Source organism: Pan paniscus, chromosome 8 (genome assembly GCF_029289425.2).
Source record: "Pan paniscus chromosome 8, NHGRI_mPanPan1-v2.0_pri, whole genome shotgun sequence".
NCBI classification, from domain to species: domain Eukaryota; kingdom Metazoa; phylum Chordata; class Mammalia; order Primates; family Hominidae; genus Pan; species Pan paniscus.
The window spans coordinates 32,723,954-32,744,105 of record NC_073257.2 but is presented as its reverse complement, the minus strand read 5'-3'; the positions used below and the strand labels follow the sequence as shown (position 1 = coordinate 32,744,105).

The 20,152-nt window shown below is 36.1% G+C and overlaps 1 protein-coding gene across 1 annotated transcript in view; it reads right to left on the bottom strand.

The window, feature by feature from the left end:
• The window catches only part of PLXDC2 (plexin domain containing 2), a 470,362-nt gene that overhangs the window by 215,044 nt on the left and 235,166 nt on the right, over window positions 1-20,152 (bottom strand). Inside the window, exon 4 of the mRNA XM_003806690.6 lies at window positions 3,108-3,177. Coding sequence (XP_003806738.2) covers window positions 3,108-3,177 — 70 coding nt within the window. The remainder of the gene's footprint in view (window positions 1-3,107; window positions 3,178-20,152) is intronic.

Here is a 20,152-nt window from a genome sequence, read left to right as displayed (position 1 = left end):
TCCTCTTTTTTGACTCTAAGCTCCTGAACTTAGCTTATCCTTCTCTGTATATAATGACGCATCTTGTGCTTTGTGTTTTGTAGGGGCTCAAGAAACACTGATTGAATGAAATGAACAAAGAAAGAGCAAGCAAGCTATGTATTTCACTGGAACCTTTTACATGAGACTCAGGTTTCATTTTGAAGACACCCAGGTCAATGTGTAGATTATCTTGACTCCGCCTCTTTAAATAGAGCACAGATTGTTATATGCAAGTTGCGTGCTAGTGTGTTTTAAGTAGAGAAACAAAAAGGAGTGTCTTTACATTAGTGTTTTCTTCAAAGAAGATAGAGATCACTCAGGATGCTAGGTTTTTTTTTTTTCACTTATTTTGAGGATCTTTACAAAGGAAAATGGCTCTTTGAAATCGCAAGGATGATGTAGCTATCTGGTTGGGTTTGATCCTGCCAGTTCCGCTAGGAGAAATCTTACTTCATATTGGCTGAATTGCTGACATGAGTTTTAAAGATAAAACAATTTGAGAAATTGAAAATGCAAAGCTGTCATTATTTTTACACTGTGTGTACACATTTTAAGCACATGTGGTTCATAGTTCACTTTTTGAAAAATTCAATAGAACACTGTTCACCTAAATTTCAGAAAACATGCCTAATGTCGGTATTTTAGAATCACCATATTTCTATTATATTTTATGACATGAGTGAACAGGATATGATTCATGGCTTATTGGGGCCACCTTTCAATTTTCCTCTTCCCTTTTCATTTAACCCTTCAACAAAATTAATTAAATGCCTGGCACTATACTGGATATATCTGATGAGGTCAAAAGACATACTTCTTGTGAGCAATTTCATTTAGATATATTCCTTTTTATTTTCACACAAAATTTAAGTTTCACTATTGAAGTCACTGGTTCTCCCTAAAGCCAGTGTTTCTTGACTCTGTATTTGGTACCAATAGTATGATTCCTTTTCCTTGGGTTGAAGCAACAAAATCACCAAGGGCTTCAATATTTTTCACACAAATAGTTGCAGTATTCTTCCAGTTAAATGTACTAACTTCAGTCTTTCTACACTTTAATGTATTACACACACATCTATATTCATCTTCTTAAAGTTTATTACTTAAGGACTAATGACTCGAACTATCCCTTATGGCATTTTGTAAAATTGTCCCAACCTACTTTTCCAATCTTAACATGCCACATTTTTTGGTAAAGATACCATTGACATAACTCAAACTCAATTATTTACTATCCCAAATATACCCTACCATTCTCCTCGTCTGTATATTTACTCAGGATCTTCCTCTCTGTGATCCTCTCTTCCTTCTCTACACAACCATAGAAATTCTGACATCCTCAAGAAAAACTGTGAACAACAATTTTTCTATAGTCTTAAACAACTCTCACTTGAAACTCATAGATGTCTCAGTTATATCATCCCTGGAAACCCATAGCTTATCATTTGTATTTTCTTTTTCTGGTTTTCATTTGTTTTTTCTTTAGAGACAGGGTCTTGCTCTGTTGCCCAAGCTGTAGTGCAGTGGTGTGGTCATAGCTCACTGCAGCCTCAAACTCCTGGCCTCAAGTGATCCTCCTGCCTCAACCCCTCAAGTAGCTGAGACTACAGATGCATGCCATCATACCAGCTAATTATTTCATTTTATTTATTTCATTTTCAGAGATAGAGTCTTGCTCTGTCAGCCAGGCTATAGTGCAATGGCATGACCACAGCTCGGTGCAGCCTCAAACTCCTGGCCTCAAGTGGTCCTTCTGCCTCAGCCTCCTGAGTAGCTGGGACTACAGGAGCACCCCACCATGGTTAATTTTTTAAATGTTTTTGTAGATATAGGGTCTCACAGTGTTGCCCAGGCTTGTCTTCAACTCCTGGGCTCAAGCGATCCTCCCACCTGAGCTTCCAAAGTAGCTACAGGTATGAGCCACTGCACCTGGGCATATTTCATCATTTGTATTTCCTAAGCAATTCCCCACATTCTCCTTCACTTTGCCTAATATTCCACTAAGCTACACACCTCTAAGGCAGTGGTAGACTTATTTATCATCACTCAGAGTTGGTGCTCAAAAAACTTCCATTTACTTGTTGATATTTCTGATTACAAATCTTCTTCTGAATCCTAAATATCTTCTAGGTCTTATATTAAAGTATGGCAAAAAAATGGCAATACTTAACATGGTCTCCACACCATCCAGAAGACCCCTGGTAAGATTCAGTGAAGGAAAGAGACTCTGTCTATGGTGCTTTGGGCATAGATGCTCACAGCCTCTTTGTACACCTATGGAATTTCTTTCAATTACTTCTTTACTTACTGTTCCATTTTTATGTGTTTTTCTCCTTCTTCCCTACCCCTGCTTCATAAAGCCTACAGGGATATTCCCTGGCATTTTGCTTATCACTTCTAGTAGCGCTTGAAGATTAAAATATTTCTGACTTCTGAGATGTACAATAAAGAATGATAATTACTTTGTTAGGATATTGCTAATCTCTAAACTAACCTCCAAGCTTGTGGAGAAAAATAAAATTTTAAAAATTTGAGCTGGATTTCAGCTTTATTTGAAGACTCTCAAATGAGTTGTCAATCAAAATAGGTAACACTCAAGGAAAAAAAATGATCAAAGCTAATGCACATATGGTTGTGTGTTTTTGTGTATATATATATGTGTGTAAGTGCATATATATGTAAATATATATTATATATATATAATATATATAATATATATATAGCAACTATATACATTAAAAGAAAATTTAAGATCACCAGCAGCTTCATTAAGCAGCCTTTCCTTCTATCTCTATTCCAATTTCTGCCATTTGGACAGTCTTACCACACTACCAAAAATGAATTAAAATTTAGAAGAAAAGCAGAGGTGATCTAGGTTGAAAATTATTATAAATACTTTTTTTATCTGCTGAGAAGTTTTTCCAATAACCATACCCTTTCTTTGGTTTTATTTATACCTATGACTTTGTGATAAAACACAATGGTTTTCTCAATAAATATCCATCTTGAAATACAGAGTAAATTAAAAATAATAACTGCAGTCAAACCATAGATTACTTAAGGTGAATGGGTAGAAAACCACTTACCCCCGGTTGCCACAGTGATTTCACGTAGGAAGTGGCCATAAAATGGAAAATCGAAGGACAGATTCACTCTCTGCAAAGAACAACACCAGAGAAAAAAATCAATAATGTGTAGCATAGTAAATGTGAAATGAAGAGCCTTTCACTTAAAACAAAAATGATGCTTCTACTTTACCCCATAATTATTGTAGTTCTCTTTTAAAACCTGAGTCCTTGGTCGTACTAAAGAATATTTTTTCTGGTAATTAAAGTTTTGAAGTATGTGAAAAGAATAAAGTTAACATCACCACTGCATTTTGGTTGTCCACTGAATAATCAGTTCAGTCTTGATGATGAGCAACTTATTCTGAGGTTCTTTTTAGTTTGACTATTTCCTCCAAAATAGTAGAGCATGTTAGGTCAAGATTCATTGGATTAAAAATCAAAATAGATTTTATGTTACATTATTACATTTTTAATTTGTTTTCTATACATCCCATAATGAAAAGCAGTTTCACGGAAGAAGATGTCTTGCACTGGTGGATCTAGACCTGCAGAATTTTTTTTTTTTTTTTTTTTTTTTTTGAGTCGGAGTTTCTCTGTTTTGCCCAGGCTGGAGTGAAGTGACGCAATCTCGGCTCACTGAAACCTCTACCCACCTGGGTTCAAACAATTCTCCTGCCTCAACCTCCCAAGTAGCTGGGATTACAGGTGCCAGCCACCATGCCAGACTAATTTATTGTATTTTTAGTAGAGATGGGGTTTCACCATGTTGGCCAGGCTGGTCTCGAATTCCTGACCTTAGGTGATCCACCTGCCTCAGCCTCCCAAAGTGCTTGGATTACAGGCGTGAGCCACCATGCCCGGCTGACCTGCAGACATTTTCATCTTTCAAATACAATCAGCTCTTCAAATTTAGCATATTGTGTCCACTCTTAGAAACACAAGAGTTGTAGGATAAATAATATTGGTTACTGGAGAGCTACTTTTACTTGGTTTGGAGTAAATTACAGAGACTCAGGGAGAAAGTTCCTGGATTGCAACCTTTGTTTTCCTAAAATGGGGCCACGAACTTTAGCTCTTAATATTTAACTCAACAGGTATATAGTGCCTATTTTTTTAAATAATATATATTAAAATGTTAAAACCCAAAACATATTAAAAATCCTAATCTTTTTTATATGTTTGAAATGATATTAAGTAGATACATTATTATCAGGCAAGAAACAAGAGAAACACTAAAAGTAATGGCAAAAACCGCAATTACTTTTGCACCAACCTAATATAATACAGATGATCAACTGAAATAAAAGTATCCAGAGGGAAAGTAATTAGCTGGTTGAGAGCCCAACAGCACACATGTACAAACTACCTATAATAACAGGCTATTACATTAAAATTCCACAATTGCTATATTATATCTCTCCCAATACACAAATTTTAAACGTAGAAAAGTATATCTAGATTGAATTTAGCTTTTTCCAATTTTGCAAATAATTGCTTTTTTATAGCCATCACGATTTCTAGTTACTTATTTGGCATGAAATTAATCACTCAAAATTTAAAGCGACTTTCAATTAGGTTTTCTTTTTAATGCAAGCCTCATCTTTATAAAAGGTTTATGATCACTTTTATTTTGTGCTGACTAACAGGAACAACAAAACTCATTTTCACAGAGCTAACTGAAATAAGTGGTCACTAAGAACCCTAAAATGAAGGAAGAGTTCAATGGCAGGATCATTTATCTCAAAGATGTCAGGAATAATTTTATAAAAGCACTTGCTTATTATATTGTTTTCCATCATTCTAATTTATTTCCGTGCTTATCAGTAAATTGGTAAAATTTACCTTATGCATTCTCACTTTCAGAGTCAGAGTTTGATTTAAACATGTATCTCTAATGAACCCTATCAATTACCACCAAATATCAACCAAAACGCTATGACATGAGTTTCTCAGCCACTGCAAGTATTCAAATATGTTTGGAATTAGATTAAGATATAAGTTAAAGACCTTTTCTTGAGGACAAATAGATCTTCAAAGGAAATTTGCAAATGCTTCAAGAATTCTGAAGAGCAACACCAGTGACTGAAATGCTCCCCTATTGAAATGACCAGTTTTCCTTAGTTACCACTATTGTCTGCTTCACTCTGATATGGAATCATGACGGCAATCTAGGAAGATACTGTCTGCTAAACAGTTGTGTAATCCATTCATTTCTTGCCAGTCGCTACTGATACTCTTCTCCAAACATCGGTCACTATCATTGCAATAACTTCCTCAGAAGTGTCATGGCTCTACTTCTCTTTAAATTCATTCTCTAAGCCAGAGCCTCAACTCCCAGGCCACAGGCCATGGCCTGTTAGGAACTGGGCTACACAGCAGGAGGTGAGCAGCAGGCAACCCAGGGAAGCTTCGTCGGTATTTACAGCCGCTCCCCATGGCTTGCGTTATACCACCTGAGCTCTGCCTCCTGTCAGATCAGCACTGGCAGCATTAGATTCTCATAGGAGCGTGAGCCCTATTGTGAACTGCACATGCGAGGGATCTAGGTTGCATGCTCCTTATGAGATCTAATTCCTGATGATCCATCACTGTCATCCATTACCCTCAGATGGGACCTTCTAGTTACAGGAAAACAAGCTCAGGACTCCCACTGATTTTATATTATGGTGAGTTGTATAATCATTTCATTATATATTATAATGTAATAATAATAGAAATAAAGTGCACAATAAATGCAATGTGCTTGAATCATCCCAAAACCATCCCCTCCTACCCTCTGTGGAAAAACCATCTTTCATGAAACTGGTTCCTGGTGCCAAAATGGTTGGGGCTTGCTACTCTATATTACCTAGCACATATCACTCCCCCACTTGAAATCATTTAATCTAGAATTCCATTTTCACTGAGAGTCACACCAACATGGTGAACATGAGTTCTAGAGCACACCATGAACTAGTCCCTGCTACTCGACAACTTTTGCCCTCATACTCTCTGCTCCAGCCAGCCATAGGCAACATCTTTTAGTTCCTTGCACTTGCTACCCTTAGCTCTTGTCTGTGGTACATACACATGACATCCCTTCTGACAATATTCTCTCAACCTTGGTCAGTCATGGCTTCCATATTCTTTAAGCCTTGGCTTAGTTTGGATTACCCCTAAAGCCAATCTTGATATAAGGACTTAGGGGCAGACAGTTTATTTGGAAGGTGATCCCAGATGGCACTTGCTCAAGGAACTAGGAAAAGTGAGACAAGGAAAAGAGAAAAAAACAATAGCAGGTACAGTGTTGGACATGTTATCATTATAGCCGGTTGGGCCTCAGTCCCCATGGACTGAGCAAAAGTAGAGAAAAAAAACCAAACAAACAAAACAAAAAACAAAAACAAAACAAAGCAAAAACATGCCCGGAATTATTTCACTGGAGGTCAGGAGGCTGGGACATTCATCTTTCCAATCCTACAGGAAGGACTTTGTGATTAATTGGACTTAAAAGTTGGGAGTGAGTGAGAGACATCTGGAGTCAAGCACAGGTTTCTAAGATTTCTAGCTGGTTGACTGGTGAATCACAGGTCACCAATTGAGATTATGAATGCAGGAAGAAGAGCTATTTTGGTTAGCTGTGAGTGAGAAACTTTGCTGTGTCACTAATTAGTTATGCATCCTTTATTAAATAATAAATGACCCCAAATAGTATATAAAACAAAGGACTCTTCTGCAACCAAAAAGGCTAACAGAACCCTGGGCATTGTCATAAAAAGCAATGTCAAAGAAAAAATCACAGCACTTTGGGAGGCCAAGGTGGGCGGATCGCAAGGTCAGGAGATCGAGACCATCCTGGCTAACACGGTGAAACCCCATCTCTACTAAAAATACAAAAAATTAGATGGGCGTGGTGGTGGGCGCCTGTAGTCCTAGCTATTCGGGAGGCTGAGGCAGGACAATGGCATGAACCCGGGAGGTGGAGCTTTCAGTGAGCCAAGATCACACCACTGCACTCCAGCCTGGGAGACAGAGCAAGACTCTGTCTCAAAAAAAAAAAAAAAAGAAAAGAAATGTAATACTGAAACAATGGTGTAATTACTACAGTGTAAACATTATGTGCTCTTGGATTTCATCCTTTAAGAAATATTTAACATGAAAGAAAAAAAAAGATTCAAGAAAATGGTGGTGGGAAGACCCAATAAATGGATTAAGAGGCTTGACAAAATAGAAAACAAAAGCTCAGAAGTAAAATATTAAAGAACATAAAAGGCATAAACAAAATCGACTGAATTTGCTAACTAATTTCTTAAAATCTATGGAAAACAGTTAACTATTCAAAAGAAGGGGGAATGGTAACTTTGAGCCAAACAAAAAAAGTATTACGTCTTAATATGGTAGAAAATAAATTTATGAAACATTTTTTGAAGACTTGGTAAAAGCGTACAGAGTCCAGGTGGTTTGCAGTAAATTTATGGCACCTACATCCATATATGACTGTGCCTTAAGGCCACATCATGCTTTCCCAAAACATACCCCATTACAATTTCTCGGGACAACAGACTATCAGACTCATTCAGGTCATACTCCTAGATTTCTGAGTGTGCCTACACCTCTTCTTGCCTTCTTTACATATTTTTCCTATGTTAATTGCTATCCATTTTCACACTAATTATTACAATCTCTGCTAATTCTTTTTTAATAACACAGGAATTATAATCCTAAATATACCCAATTCCCATTTGACTTGTTTGCCTATTTCTCAGTGGTATTGCAAGGATGAATTAATTAGTCAATGCCCCAAAACCTTGAATACAGAAGCCTTCTAATAAAGAGCTAAGAATCTGGAGTGGGCACATTTACAGTCCTCAAAGCCATGTTTTAAAATGTCACTAATAAAAACTTCTTTTTGTTTTAGGACAGTTTCTTATTTACCGTCATAAAGCCATACTTTTCTGACTCCCCAAGTCTTTTTATTTCAGCTTTATAAGAAATAATCCTGCTGAAAGTGGCTTGTAGGAAGAAAATTAGTAGTCACTGTGATTTTAATAATTGCTGATCTCATGAGTTTACCATAGCAAAGGATCAAAAGAATACAATGAGCATCCACTTATTCAAGAATGAATTGATAAATTAATCATTAATTTTTACAGGCATATTTTAATATTCTATTTTTAATCATTCAAATAATTATGTTTGAGGGGCACATATTTGTCTCCTGAAACTCTCAAATAGGTGAGATGTTATTCTTATTAGTAAAGTGGTATTTATGATTTTTTTTCAAAAAACAATTTCAAATATAAGATCAAATAAATATTGAGTCACATTATTTTCAGTTCATTTATTTACGTCAAGTATTAACTTTGCGAAGAGTTGTAAAATAAAAGAAAAATTATATTTGTTTTATTTATGTAAATATTTCTAGTATATTGGCTTATTTCTGGTAAGATTTACATCTCCAATACATAAAAATGATTCGATAAACACCATATACCTATAATAAATTTAACTGGGATGTGATATTTTCTTCCAAGATACATGTAACAATTTACTAACTTTATTGAAACTGTATAAGGTCCACATGAAATTTATTCATCTATAAATGCTTAGAATAGATTATTGTTGTCTTGCTCCTTTACTCATCATAAAACACACATTTTATCATCTTCTTTTAATGGAAGTATATGGAACTGTATTTTTAAATATTTAATCACTCTTTCCAAATTATTCAATGCTTTAGCATGGTTTTGGAGTTGCAGAGACCTGAAATTACATTTCAGCTTTGGTACTTAGTAACTGTGCGATTTCATACATTATTTAACCTTTTTAATTTTTTAAATTTATTTTTTATTATTTATTTATTTATTGAGATGGAGTCTCGCTCTGCCACCAGGCTGGAATGCAATGGTGCGATCTTGGCTCACTGCAACATCTGCCTCCCAAGTTCAAGTGATTCTCCCGCCTCAGCCTCCCTGGTAGCTGGGACTACAGGCATGCGCCACCATACCCAGCTGATTTTTGTGTTTTTAGTAGAGACGGGATTTCACCATGCTGGCCAGGATGGCCTTGATCTTTTGACCTCGTGATCCGCCCACCTCGGCCTCCCAAAGTGCTGGGATTACAGGCGTGAGCCACCGTGCCCAGCCTATTTAATCTTTTAAAGCCTTTTAAAGTTTGCTCATCTGTAAAGTCAAGACACTTCTTCGAAAGATTATCATAAGGATCGAATGACCAAATAATACCTGGCCATCATAAGCACTGAGTCAATGAAGTATAACAATATGCTGTGTACATGAAGGTGTCTAGCAATAGTTCTTTAAAACTAGTTTCCTAAACAAGCATAGCTCCTTATTTGATTCCTAATAAATAGCTGAACATTATTTATGTTATTTCAAATACACCAGTGCATTATCACAGCTCTTAAAGACTTAAACCAATTCTGGTAAATTGTTTTTCTAATAGAATCGGTATCACAATTAGACATGTTTCTAGGCAATGTTACGATGTCTTCATTTTTGTTATATTAAAATAATCATAAGTATTGTATATGCAGGTGTTAAAAGAATGAAATTAACATTTAATAGATCAGACATTATGCTAAGTATTTTGCCTGTAGTTAGCAAGAGTGAACGCTAAAATCAGTAGGTAGAAGTATAATGAGAAGCAGGACATTTGTATAGTCTCAAAGCATCTTTCAACAAGACTTTTTTAATTACAAAAGGAAAAAATGGTAGCTTTACAGTGAAAAGACAAAACCTGGTAGGTATCACCTTAAGGTGATCAAAATTAACCTCACCACTACTGAGACATATTGTCATCATGTACCTCATGATATGATGCACAAGGAAGGACAAAATATCATCCCCATTGTAGTATTGCCAAAAACAGAGACCTACATTTAATCATAAAGCAAGAGTAGACACTCAAAATCAGGGACATTGTACAGAATAACTGGCCAATACTCTTTAAGTGTGTCATGTTCATGAAAGGCAAAGACTGAGGAATTCTTACAGATTGAAGGAGGCTAGAATATTTGACAAATCAATGCTATATGGGTCCTAGGTTGGATCTTGAATAAGAAAAAATAATTTGCTGACAATTAGCAAAATTGGAATAAAGCCCATGGATTAGCTAAGAGTATAGTACCAACGCGAATTTGTTGATATTGTCAATGGTACCATGAGTATATAAGGTGTTAAAATTTATGGCACTAGGTGAAATCTACATGGAAACTCTTTAAAAAATTTTTGCAAGTTTTTTATAAGCCTGAAATTATTTCAAAACAAAATTTTACAAAAATAAAGGATGAGTGATAAATTCAAATCACCAGTAGGCATTAGAGCTAAGACTCCAATCCAAACGTGTTGGGCTCCAAAATCCTGCATCTTGACAACTGTATAATTTCTATATTTCTTCTTTTATACTACGTGATTCATTTCCTACCTGTTATAAGCTTTTAGTGACTCTGTTTTCTACCTGGAATCTTTAATACTGTCAGTCTTTTGCTCTTGGTAGACATAACAACATAATTTTCTCTAAAATTTAGTAGTAGTAAAACATCATTTGAAACCACCTAGACACATGAGGCCAGAGACACAAAAGAGAGAAAATTTGAGAAAGGCACAGAGCAGTCTAATCAGATCAAATGCACCAAATAACAGGAACTGGGCTAACAGAGCACCAAGCTGGGCTGAGCCTTTGCACCATCAGCAACACCTGGGCCTAGGCACAACAGAGGGCCCCTGCTCGCCCAGCGACCAGCCCAGCCTCAATGACTTTTTTTTTTTTTTTTAACATTCCAGGATCAGATGTTTTCATTTCTTACCCTCTAAGTATAGTTCCAGGAGCCTGTCTTCTAAATGTATGAAACATTTACTTTCTTTTTTAAAATTCTCAATCGTCATTTCGTGCTTTATTCCCCTATTAAACTGAAATAACTTTGCTTATAAAAGTAATATAGGCCAGGTGCGGTGGCTCACACTTGTAGTCCCAGTGCCTTGGGAGGCAGGAGGATCACTTGAGGCCAGGAGTTTGACACCAGCCTAGGCAAAATAGTAAGACCCTGTCTCTACAAAAATAAGAAAGAATTAGCCAGGCATATTGGCCTGCAATCCCAGCTACTGGGGAGGCTGAGGCAGGAGGATTGCTTGAGCCTAGGAGATCCAGGCTGCAATGAGCTGTGATCACACCACTGCAATCCAGCCTGGGTGACAGAGCAAGACCATGTCTCTAAAAACATAAAAAATAAAAGTAATATAAACTAAAAAGTGGTTGACAGAAAAATGTTAAAATTGATAGGCTTTCACAACAAGCAAATATCAAAGACGGAAAATAAGATATGGAAAGGCATATATGTGAATAAGAGCATTGCGAACTTCCTTGTTATACCCTAAAGTAAGATCCTGCTTCTAGACCACAAGTGGGCCTAGTGTATCCCAAAATAAAATAGCATAGTGGGCAGGATAACTAATAATGCTTTTACCATGTAGAATTTTTTTTAATGGGATTTTTAACCATTCTCATACTCTGGGAGGAGTTGACAGACATAGGTCATTAATCCAGTCCCTGAAAACTCTGGAAACCTAATTAAAAGATCAAAATGTCCATGGAAAGGGGCTGATCAATGCACAAATACACAAACAGAGAACTGGCTACCTCTTTCAGAATAAAGTCCATCAATTGAATTGATTTTCTGAGTTAGGAATTCTAACCTCTTCAGCACTTTTTTCATAGCAGAACTTAGAACTTAATTAATCCTGGCTATTGAATGGTGCTCTTCAAGGGAATATTCATAAACTGGAAAACAAAATGCAAACATTTTCAATTAGCTGATGCTGGTGCACATGAACTTGCGAATAAGTGAACAATCACCATATCTTTTGACCTCTCTCACTGCATGGTTCCCAGCAAACACGTGGCTACAGTAGCTTGCCTGTACTTGCAAACGCTGAGAATTATTCATATTAGTTATGTGATATTTACAACTCAGGCAGAATTCAGAGTCCAGCTGTTCAGGGATACAGAGAGAGTGTGACAGGATTTTATAAAGAACACTTCAAGGAAACATGGGGTTTGGGAGAGAGCCAGAAGAAATTGCTTCTAGATTTTTCATGCTACCCTAGAAGCAAGTCAAGAGAGTTCTCCAAGCTTCTCAAACCTCGAGGTGCAAATGAATCACCTAGGGTTCTTGTTACAATTCAGATCCAGATTCAGGGGGCTGAAATCCTGCATTTCTAGCAAGCTCCTGGTACTTCTGATACTGCCTCCTGAACCCCACTTTGAGTAACAAAGCTCTGTTATAAAAGTGGCCTTTGAAACTCCAAAACCATTGCTGTAAGGAAACTTTGGAAAGAGTGAAATAGGTTAAAAGGATGAATAGACTTGTTTCTGGAAAACATAATCTCACTTTACCTGGTAGCACTTGTATGCCCTAAAATTTTCCATTGACAGAACTGAAATCTAGAGGTTCCTGCTAGACAAGTGTCTTTAAAACTATGATTTGCAAAACCTGAAGGTTGTGATGTTTTTGTGACATCCTTGACCAACGATCCTCAAACAGGGCAAGACAAAAAAATATTTTGTTGTGTTTATCGTTCAGATAATGGAAGGGTCCTTCCTTTTCTCAGTTGCTAACAATCTGCCTTTCAGAGAACAAACTCCCTAATTTCCATTCAGTGGACTGTTTTAAAGGTAAGTGTTTGCATAATAATTATTATTATCGATGTAACAGATATCTTGGACACTATGCCAGGTATTGCTTTAAGCATTGTATAAATGCTAAATTATTTAGTCCTAATGACAACCTTAGGAGGTAAGTGCTGTTATTACTTCCATTTAATAGATGAGGAAGTAATTAAGAAAGAGTAAATAATATACTCAATGTTAAACCTCACAGTTGGCAAAGTGAGGACTCAAATCCAGGCAGTCTGGTTCCAAGTCCATGTGTGTTGACACTACTTCAAGCTGCCACTCCACTAGCATGTTAGGATGAAACGTTCCTAACACACAGAAATGATGAATCCTCTATGTGATGGGTACCCTAAATGCTCCAACTTGATCATTACGCATTCTATGCATGTAACAAAATATCACCTGTACACCATAAATATGTAAAATATTATGTGCCAATTAGAAAATATTTGGAATTCAGTGGGTAAAGTTCATGAGCAAAGTGACTAAATAATTCAAAATTCAATTGCTGTTTGAAATTGAAAGTTAGACCAAGTTCAATTTTAATTCTTCATCCTCCTTTGCTAACTTCTCTTTTTTTAAAAAAAAATTATTGGAAACAATCTCAAATGAAAGAATAGTTACAAAAAATAATACAAAGAGCCCCCCACATCTTTTTTTTAAATGCAGATTCGTGTTTTCCATTTTGCCACATTTATCAACTTTCTGATTTTTTTCAAAAAGTAAGTACATTGATGCCTCTCAACACAGTGTCCGAGAGTTGCTCCCTTCTGACATCCTTTTTGCATCCTACAGTTTAGCCCACATGGAATCAGGACCAATGTGCTTCACCTTGGCCCAGTTATTAAACTTGAACCTTACTTGGCATTTCTTTTCAGACAGATGCTGCAGGGTAGGAAATTTCCGGCAATTTATCATTAATAGAGAGTGTCTAATAGGGTTTCACTTCCAGTCCCGTTGGCATTTTAACAGAGCACCTCTAGCAAAATCAGAAAAAAAGATGCCTATTCTCTGGGGCTGGGAATTCTGATGGGAATACTATGTCTAGAACACTAGACATTCTGATGGGAATGCAGTTTATAAACAATCCACATAGAAACCTGGCCATTTTGCGTAGGGTATTATCCATCCATCACCTAAGTGATAAGCTAAAATCAGGTAGAAAGGAACACACAAAAATAAAGATATTGGGACCAGGTATAAAAAATATTTTTAAAATATACTGAAATACTAACCTACCCAGGAAAACTCAAGCCTCAAACACAATCTTTTATAATTTAAGATTTTTCACAAGAATTAAGATTATTTGCTTTCAGATGTGTTTACTCTAAAAAAATTATATTCCATTTACAGTTTGCTAAGTTTTCTGTTATGAAACATTGTCTTTCAAAGGAGCCATGTAAAATCTTTATCATTTAATAACTTTAGGATGAGAATATGTTTTACACTCATGTTATGTAAAATTAAACCATCGTAAGTCTTCATAGGCTCCTGAAGACATGGCAGAAAAGATGATAAGAGTTAAGTTAGAAAAGGGAATCTCAGCTGAAAGGCAGAGTAAATACCTGCCTTGTTTATTGCACCTGAGACATGGTTGAGGGGTCTCCCTTTTAGCAGCCTTTATGATTATAAAAGTTTAATATGAAACCTTCTAACAAAGTTTATCAGAAACCTAAAATGTTTGCCTCACTCATGCCTTTAAAAGGTGAATAGATGTTTATCTACCTAGAATTATTTGATAGCCTTCACTGGTAATAGAGAATGTATTATATTACCTTTCATGGCTAATTTTATGTAAAAGAATGGTGCTCATCCTCCACTAAAGACCCAAGATGAAGAAATAAGATTAAATTGTAATGAAATAGGAACTCAAATATGATCTGTCAAATAAGAAGGCAACTTCTTGCTTTGGGAAGCTAAGGTTTGTTATATGCAAAAGAAATGGATCAATGTGAATTTCTTAAGGCAGCTGTCCTCAAGGCTCTCCAAAGCCCTTTCCATGTCTAAAATGTGGTTCCTAGATTCAGGAAGAACAGTAAGGGTAGATTAAATTATTAGTAATATGCATGTATTTATGTAATTATGTCAGTAAAAGGAGTTGGTTAACTTCAGCATATTAGGTGGGCTTAAGGAATTTTTAATCTGTTGTGAGTGCCATCGGCAGGACAGGGGTAGATGGTTCCATGTACTTACTGGCTTCCAGGCTGGTAGACCAGCCCATTTCCCAGGCATGCAGAGAAATACAATTCAGCCACTCTAATCATGTTAATTTTGTGCAATGAAAAAGAGTCAGGCCCTGGAATAATACTTGGGACAAAGGGGATTAACCTCAAGTTTGGTAAGTGACCTAAGTATAATTCAAGTAAAATGAATTAATGGTAGAATGTGTTAAACTACATAAGTAACTATAAAGTGCCATAAAATCTCATTTGAATATATTGTATGTGGTAGGCAGGACAGACATCACTATCACAACTACATAGTACAGGATGAAATTGACAGGGAATTTAGGGATTTGCCCAAGGTCTCATAGTTGTAATAAACTTGAATTTGGATCCGATGATGCCAAATCCTATGCTTTTGAATCCCTACTATTTTTTAAACAAATTAATCTATGATTACTTTGGAATGTACATCTGTTTCTTAGGAAGTTGAAGACTAGAACACACCTTTTAAATATCCAAAGAGAATTCCTTTAATATTTTATAACTATACGAATGTTCTGAGTATTTAGAATTTGATTAGAGCAAAAGTATGAATAGTATTGAATAAAATATTACATTATGTCCAGTATATTTCTTCCTTTATGTATGTAAAATACTTTATTAAGCTGAAATTAAGCTAAAGAGACATAGGCAGATACAACTTATCCCAATCTGTTATCAAACTTGAGGAAAATCCTACAAGCAAAGACAAGTAAGACCAGGTTGATAAACTTGTGTCCCACTTGAATTGAAGCAACTCAAAAGACAGAATGCAGCAAGTTTATTCAACCAGTCAAACGTAAGAGTAAATAAAAAGCAACCTACTGTTTGACATTATGAACAGAACTCAGGCAAAAATGTGCAGTCTAGATAATAGCCTAATAGAGAAAGTAAATTAAACTGCCTTTCAATTTAATCATTTTGAAAAATGAGCACTTATCAACAGATTTTTGGATGCAAAGAAAAAAATAAATATATCCAATATGAAAAACCAACTTACTAAAGTCGCCATAAACAGCTAAATTTAGTTATCCCAACATAAACATTATGCAAATATGAGACCCATGGTAGTGCTAGCTGAAGCAATGAGTTTTTTCCTGAAGGGAACAAAAGAACCCTCCAGAAAACTTAATTTTTTAAATGAAATTTTCCATGTATATTCAAGTAGTCAGAAATGTCATCAAGGACAGTTCAATATAAAAATTTTAAACAATCAACACATAAAAAGTCATACAAGTTTCATCAAAAACCTTACCTGCATTATGACAGATATAGAGTGAGATAGACAGAGAACAGCACTTCAACCATTTCATTTTGCTGGTGTTTCATATTTAAAGAATCAATCTTCCTACCAACATATAGAAAGATAAAAAAATATTTAAGCCAGAGTATGTTTATGTCTGGCAAACAATATATTGGCAATTGTTTGGCAAAAATATATACGTAGAAAGATATAAATAGAAATATATAGATCTATCAGTCATCTTTACCTATCCATCCATCTATCTGTTTTTTTTTTATTATTATACTTTAAGTTTTAGGTACATGTGCACAACGTGCAGGTTAGTTACATATGTATACATGTGCCATGCTGGTGTGCTGCACCCATCAACTCGTCATTTAACATTAGGTATATCTCCTAATGCTATCCCTCCCCCCTCCCCCCTCCCTCCACCCCACAACAGGCCCCGGTGTGTGATGTTCCCCTTCCTGTGTCCATGTGTCCTCATTGTTCAATTCCCACCTATGAGTGAGAACATGTGGTGTTTGGTTTTTTGTCCTTGCGATAGTTTGCTGAGAATGATGGTTTCCAGCTTCATCCATGTCCCTACAAAGGACATGAACTCACATCCATCTATTAATATATCTGTCTACCTAGCTATCTTTCCATCTACCCATCCATCTATCCTATACCTATATCTCTATTCATTCTTCCATCCGTCATCCATCCATCCATCTGTCCATCCATCCATCCATCCATCCATCCATCCATCCATCCATATTTACGCATCTACAAATTTCTCTCTCTGAGAGAGACTCTTAGAGAGACTCAGGTATTAACTTACCCGGGAATGACAAGATGCTAAGTTAGTTTAGCAAGACTCCCCACCCTTGATATCTGACCATCCTCAATACCGATCAAACCCTCATCCCCCACCCTTGCTGTCTAATCACCCTGACCCTCCTTCAGTAAAAATACTAACAACTCAGTTTAGGCACAATCACCACTAACTTCTCACATCTGACGCCCTCCACTGACGCCCACTCTGCTCTTGGCCAAATTTTCCGTCTTGCTCACGCTACATTCAGAACTGAGCCCAGTTCTACATCAAGGTTCTTTCCCTCATTGCAATAGCCCTAAATACAATCTGGCTTTAATGCTTTAACTACTTTCTTTGACAGGGGTTATTACTTTTTTGTTGTAAAGAATTAGAACTCTCAAACAATAATACTCAGGAACTGTATGGTTTTGTTGAAGTTTTCAGTGTTCTTTTATAACTATTTCATTTTTATTCTCCACACCACACTGTGAGGCAGTAAAGGCAGGCATTTTTACCCCCTTTCTTCAAGGTTACAAAATTGAGGTGCAAAGAGGCCAGAATCCACCAAAATAAGTGTTGGAGATAAGGTCTCCTAACTTCAAACACTGGACTCCTTCCACCAGGACAGAGATATATCTGTAGGAGTTGTGAATCAGAATGTCATCAACTGTCATTTCAGAAGACAAAATAATTCTAATATGTCTGGCAGTTGAATCAAACTCTGTGTCCAGAAATAAATTAAATAACATGAATGTAGAAATATAGAGGAAAATCACAAAAATGTGGAATTTGAAATGTCTACCAAGAGGGAAAAGAACAAGTCCAGGCTGGTTTCTAGGTTTATAGTCAGAAACTTTTAGATTTGCAACCTGAAAACTGTGTGGCTCTGAATGAAGGACAAAATACCCAGATAACTGTGAGAATTTTAATATAAAGTGCCTGCCTCGTTGCTTACCATATGGTAGGAACTCATACCAATTCTTCACTTTGCTTTATCTAGAAAGACATGGTCTTTGCCTTAATTTGTCAACTGCAAAACTTAGGTTTTAGCAGCTGCTTATTTTGCAATGATTTAAGAAATGTTATTTAAACAAAAATGACAATGGAGAGATTTGAAAGCACATGTAATCAAATTCCAGTATATACAGATGTCATGTAAATACTAATGATTATGGCTGAGATGATAAAAGGAAAGAGATACCAATATATTTGGACATCTCAAATATGTGAATTAAATGATTTCTAAGTTTTATTCTGCTCTGAAATTAGAAGATATTATTGTGGATGGAAGAAAAGGGAAAACTTACTTTATTTCCACCCTCCTCCTCTTTCAAGAATATTATCTAAGATTCCAAAATAGTGTTTGGACCACATTTATATGCAGTGATGGTAAAGAGGGAAATATTTCTTTAAAAAAATGTTCCTAGGTAAAACATCTCTTGTAGCCTCCTGTCTTCCATTTCAAGAAGGAGGGAAGTGTGTGGGAAGTTGCCTCTTCTGGGTCAACATTCCTGCCTTCTCACTCCACCTCTTGCTTACTCAAGGCTAAATCGTTAGCCCCCTGGCCCTGGGACTATCCCTAGCTAAATCTTTCTTTCCTTTTTTTCTTTCTTTCTTTCTTTCTTTTTTTTTTTTTGCATAATTTGTTGACGGAATATATATTCTTGGGCATGCAAATTACATGAACTGCTGATAAGATTCGAGAAACTCCCTTCTTCCCCTTGGAGCTTAAATTTAAATCCTGTTTCCCGCCAAATTACCAGAGAGCTTTTCATGTCAACGAGAACAAGAGCAAAGCTAATTAATAAGGTTGGATTCGTGTTTGCCATTTTCCATTTTCCTATGTGCTTAACCACCTCAGTAATATGAAGTATGTGTGTGTTTGTTGCATGTGGACGTGTATGTGGACATTACTCAGCCCCCTGGTCACAACATTACCTTAATATTAAAATTTTGTAATCTTTTGTAACTACTTGATTTTATTCTCAGAAAGTCACAATGGAAATGAAACAGAGAACCAGGCAGGATTGGAAAGGTAGAAAGGCCAGTTGAGGAAATACTAAAATATGGATTACTCTATACAATTTGGAAAGCTCAGGCTAATATTTAGTAATTGCATTTATGAAAAAAGAATGTAGGGAATTTAAAAAATATTCTAGCAAATAAATTTATAAGATCTAAGCAGTAAAGCTTATTTAAATGAAGGAGTTCACATAGCATTTTTTTTCAAATGGAAACTAGTTAATATTACCAATCTTGTTGTTATAAATGGAAGTGTGTGTCAGTGTGTTTTAACTGTGTGTGTGGTCATGTGTGTGGTGTGTGTGTGTTTTCTGTTGAGAGTGATAACAAAGTAGATACAGGACCAATGTCTTCTTTATTTCCATAAATAAAGTTTTACTGGAACACAACCATGTCTGTTCATTTACATATTGTCTATGGCTATTGAGCCATAACAGTAGAGTCAAGTAGTTGTGACAGAGACCATAAGGCCTGTAACAACTAAAATATTATCTGGCCCTCTTGAGAAACAGGTTGCCAACCCCTGCTATAGAGTCCAAGCATGGTCCCTGGATTAGTGGCATGAGCATGACCTTGGAATTTGTCAGAAATGCAAATTTTCTGGCCCATCCTAGACCTACCAAATAAGAGATTTGTTTTTTATACTAATAAATAAAAGCACAGGAGAGCACAAGACTGTGGCTAGCAAAGCTCTGTGCTGAGTCAGCCTTGCATGAAACACATCATGAAGTAAAAACTATAATGATGGAATCAGATCTGACAAGACAGAGGCCAAACATATTCAAAATTAAGAGAAAGAGTATTAAAAATAGGGTTTATACCTCCACTGTCATTAACAGTGAATCCAACCCTAAGTGTATATTGCATCTTGAGATACAACATAACCATAATAGCACATATATATATATATATATATATATATATTTAACCTGTATTTTAGGGTCAGCAGTAAGTGTGAAAGTTTGTTACACAGGAGAACTGATGTTATAGGAATTTGTTGTATGGATTCTTTCATCACCCAAATATTAAGCCTAGCAACCAATTGTTACCTTTTCTGCTCCTCTCCCTCCTCCCACCGTCCACCCTTAAGTAGACTCCAGTGTCTGTTTTTCCCTACTTTGTGTTC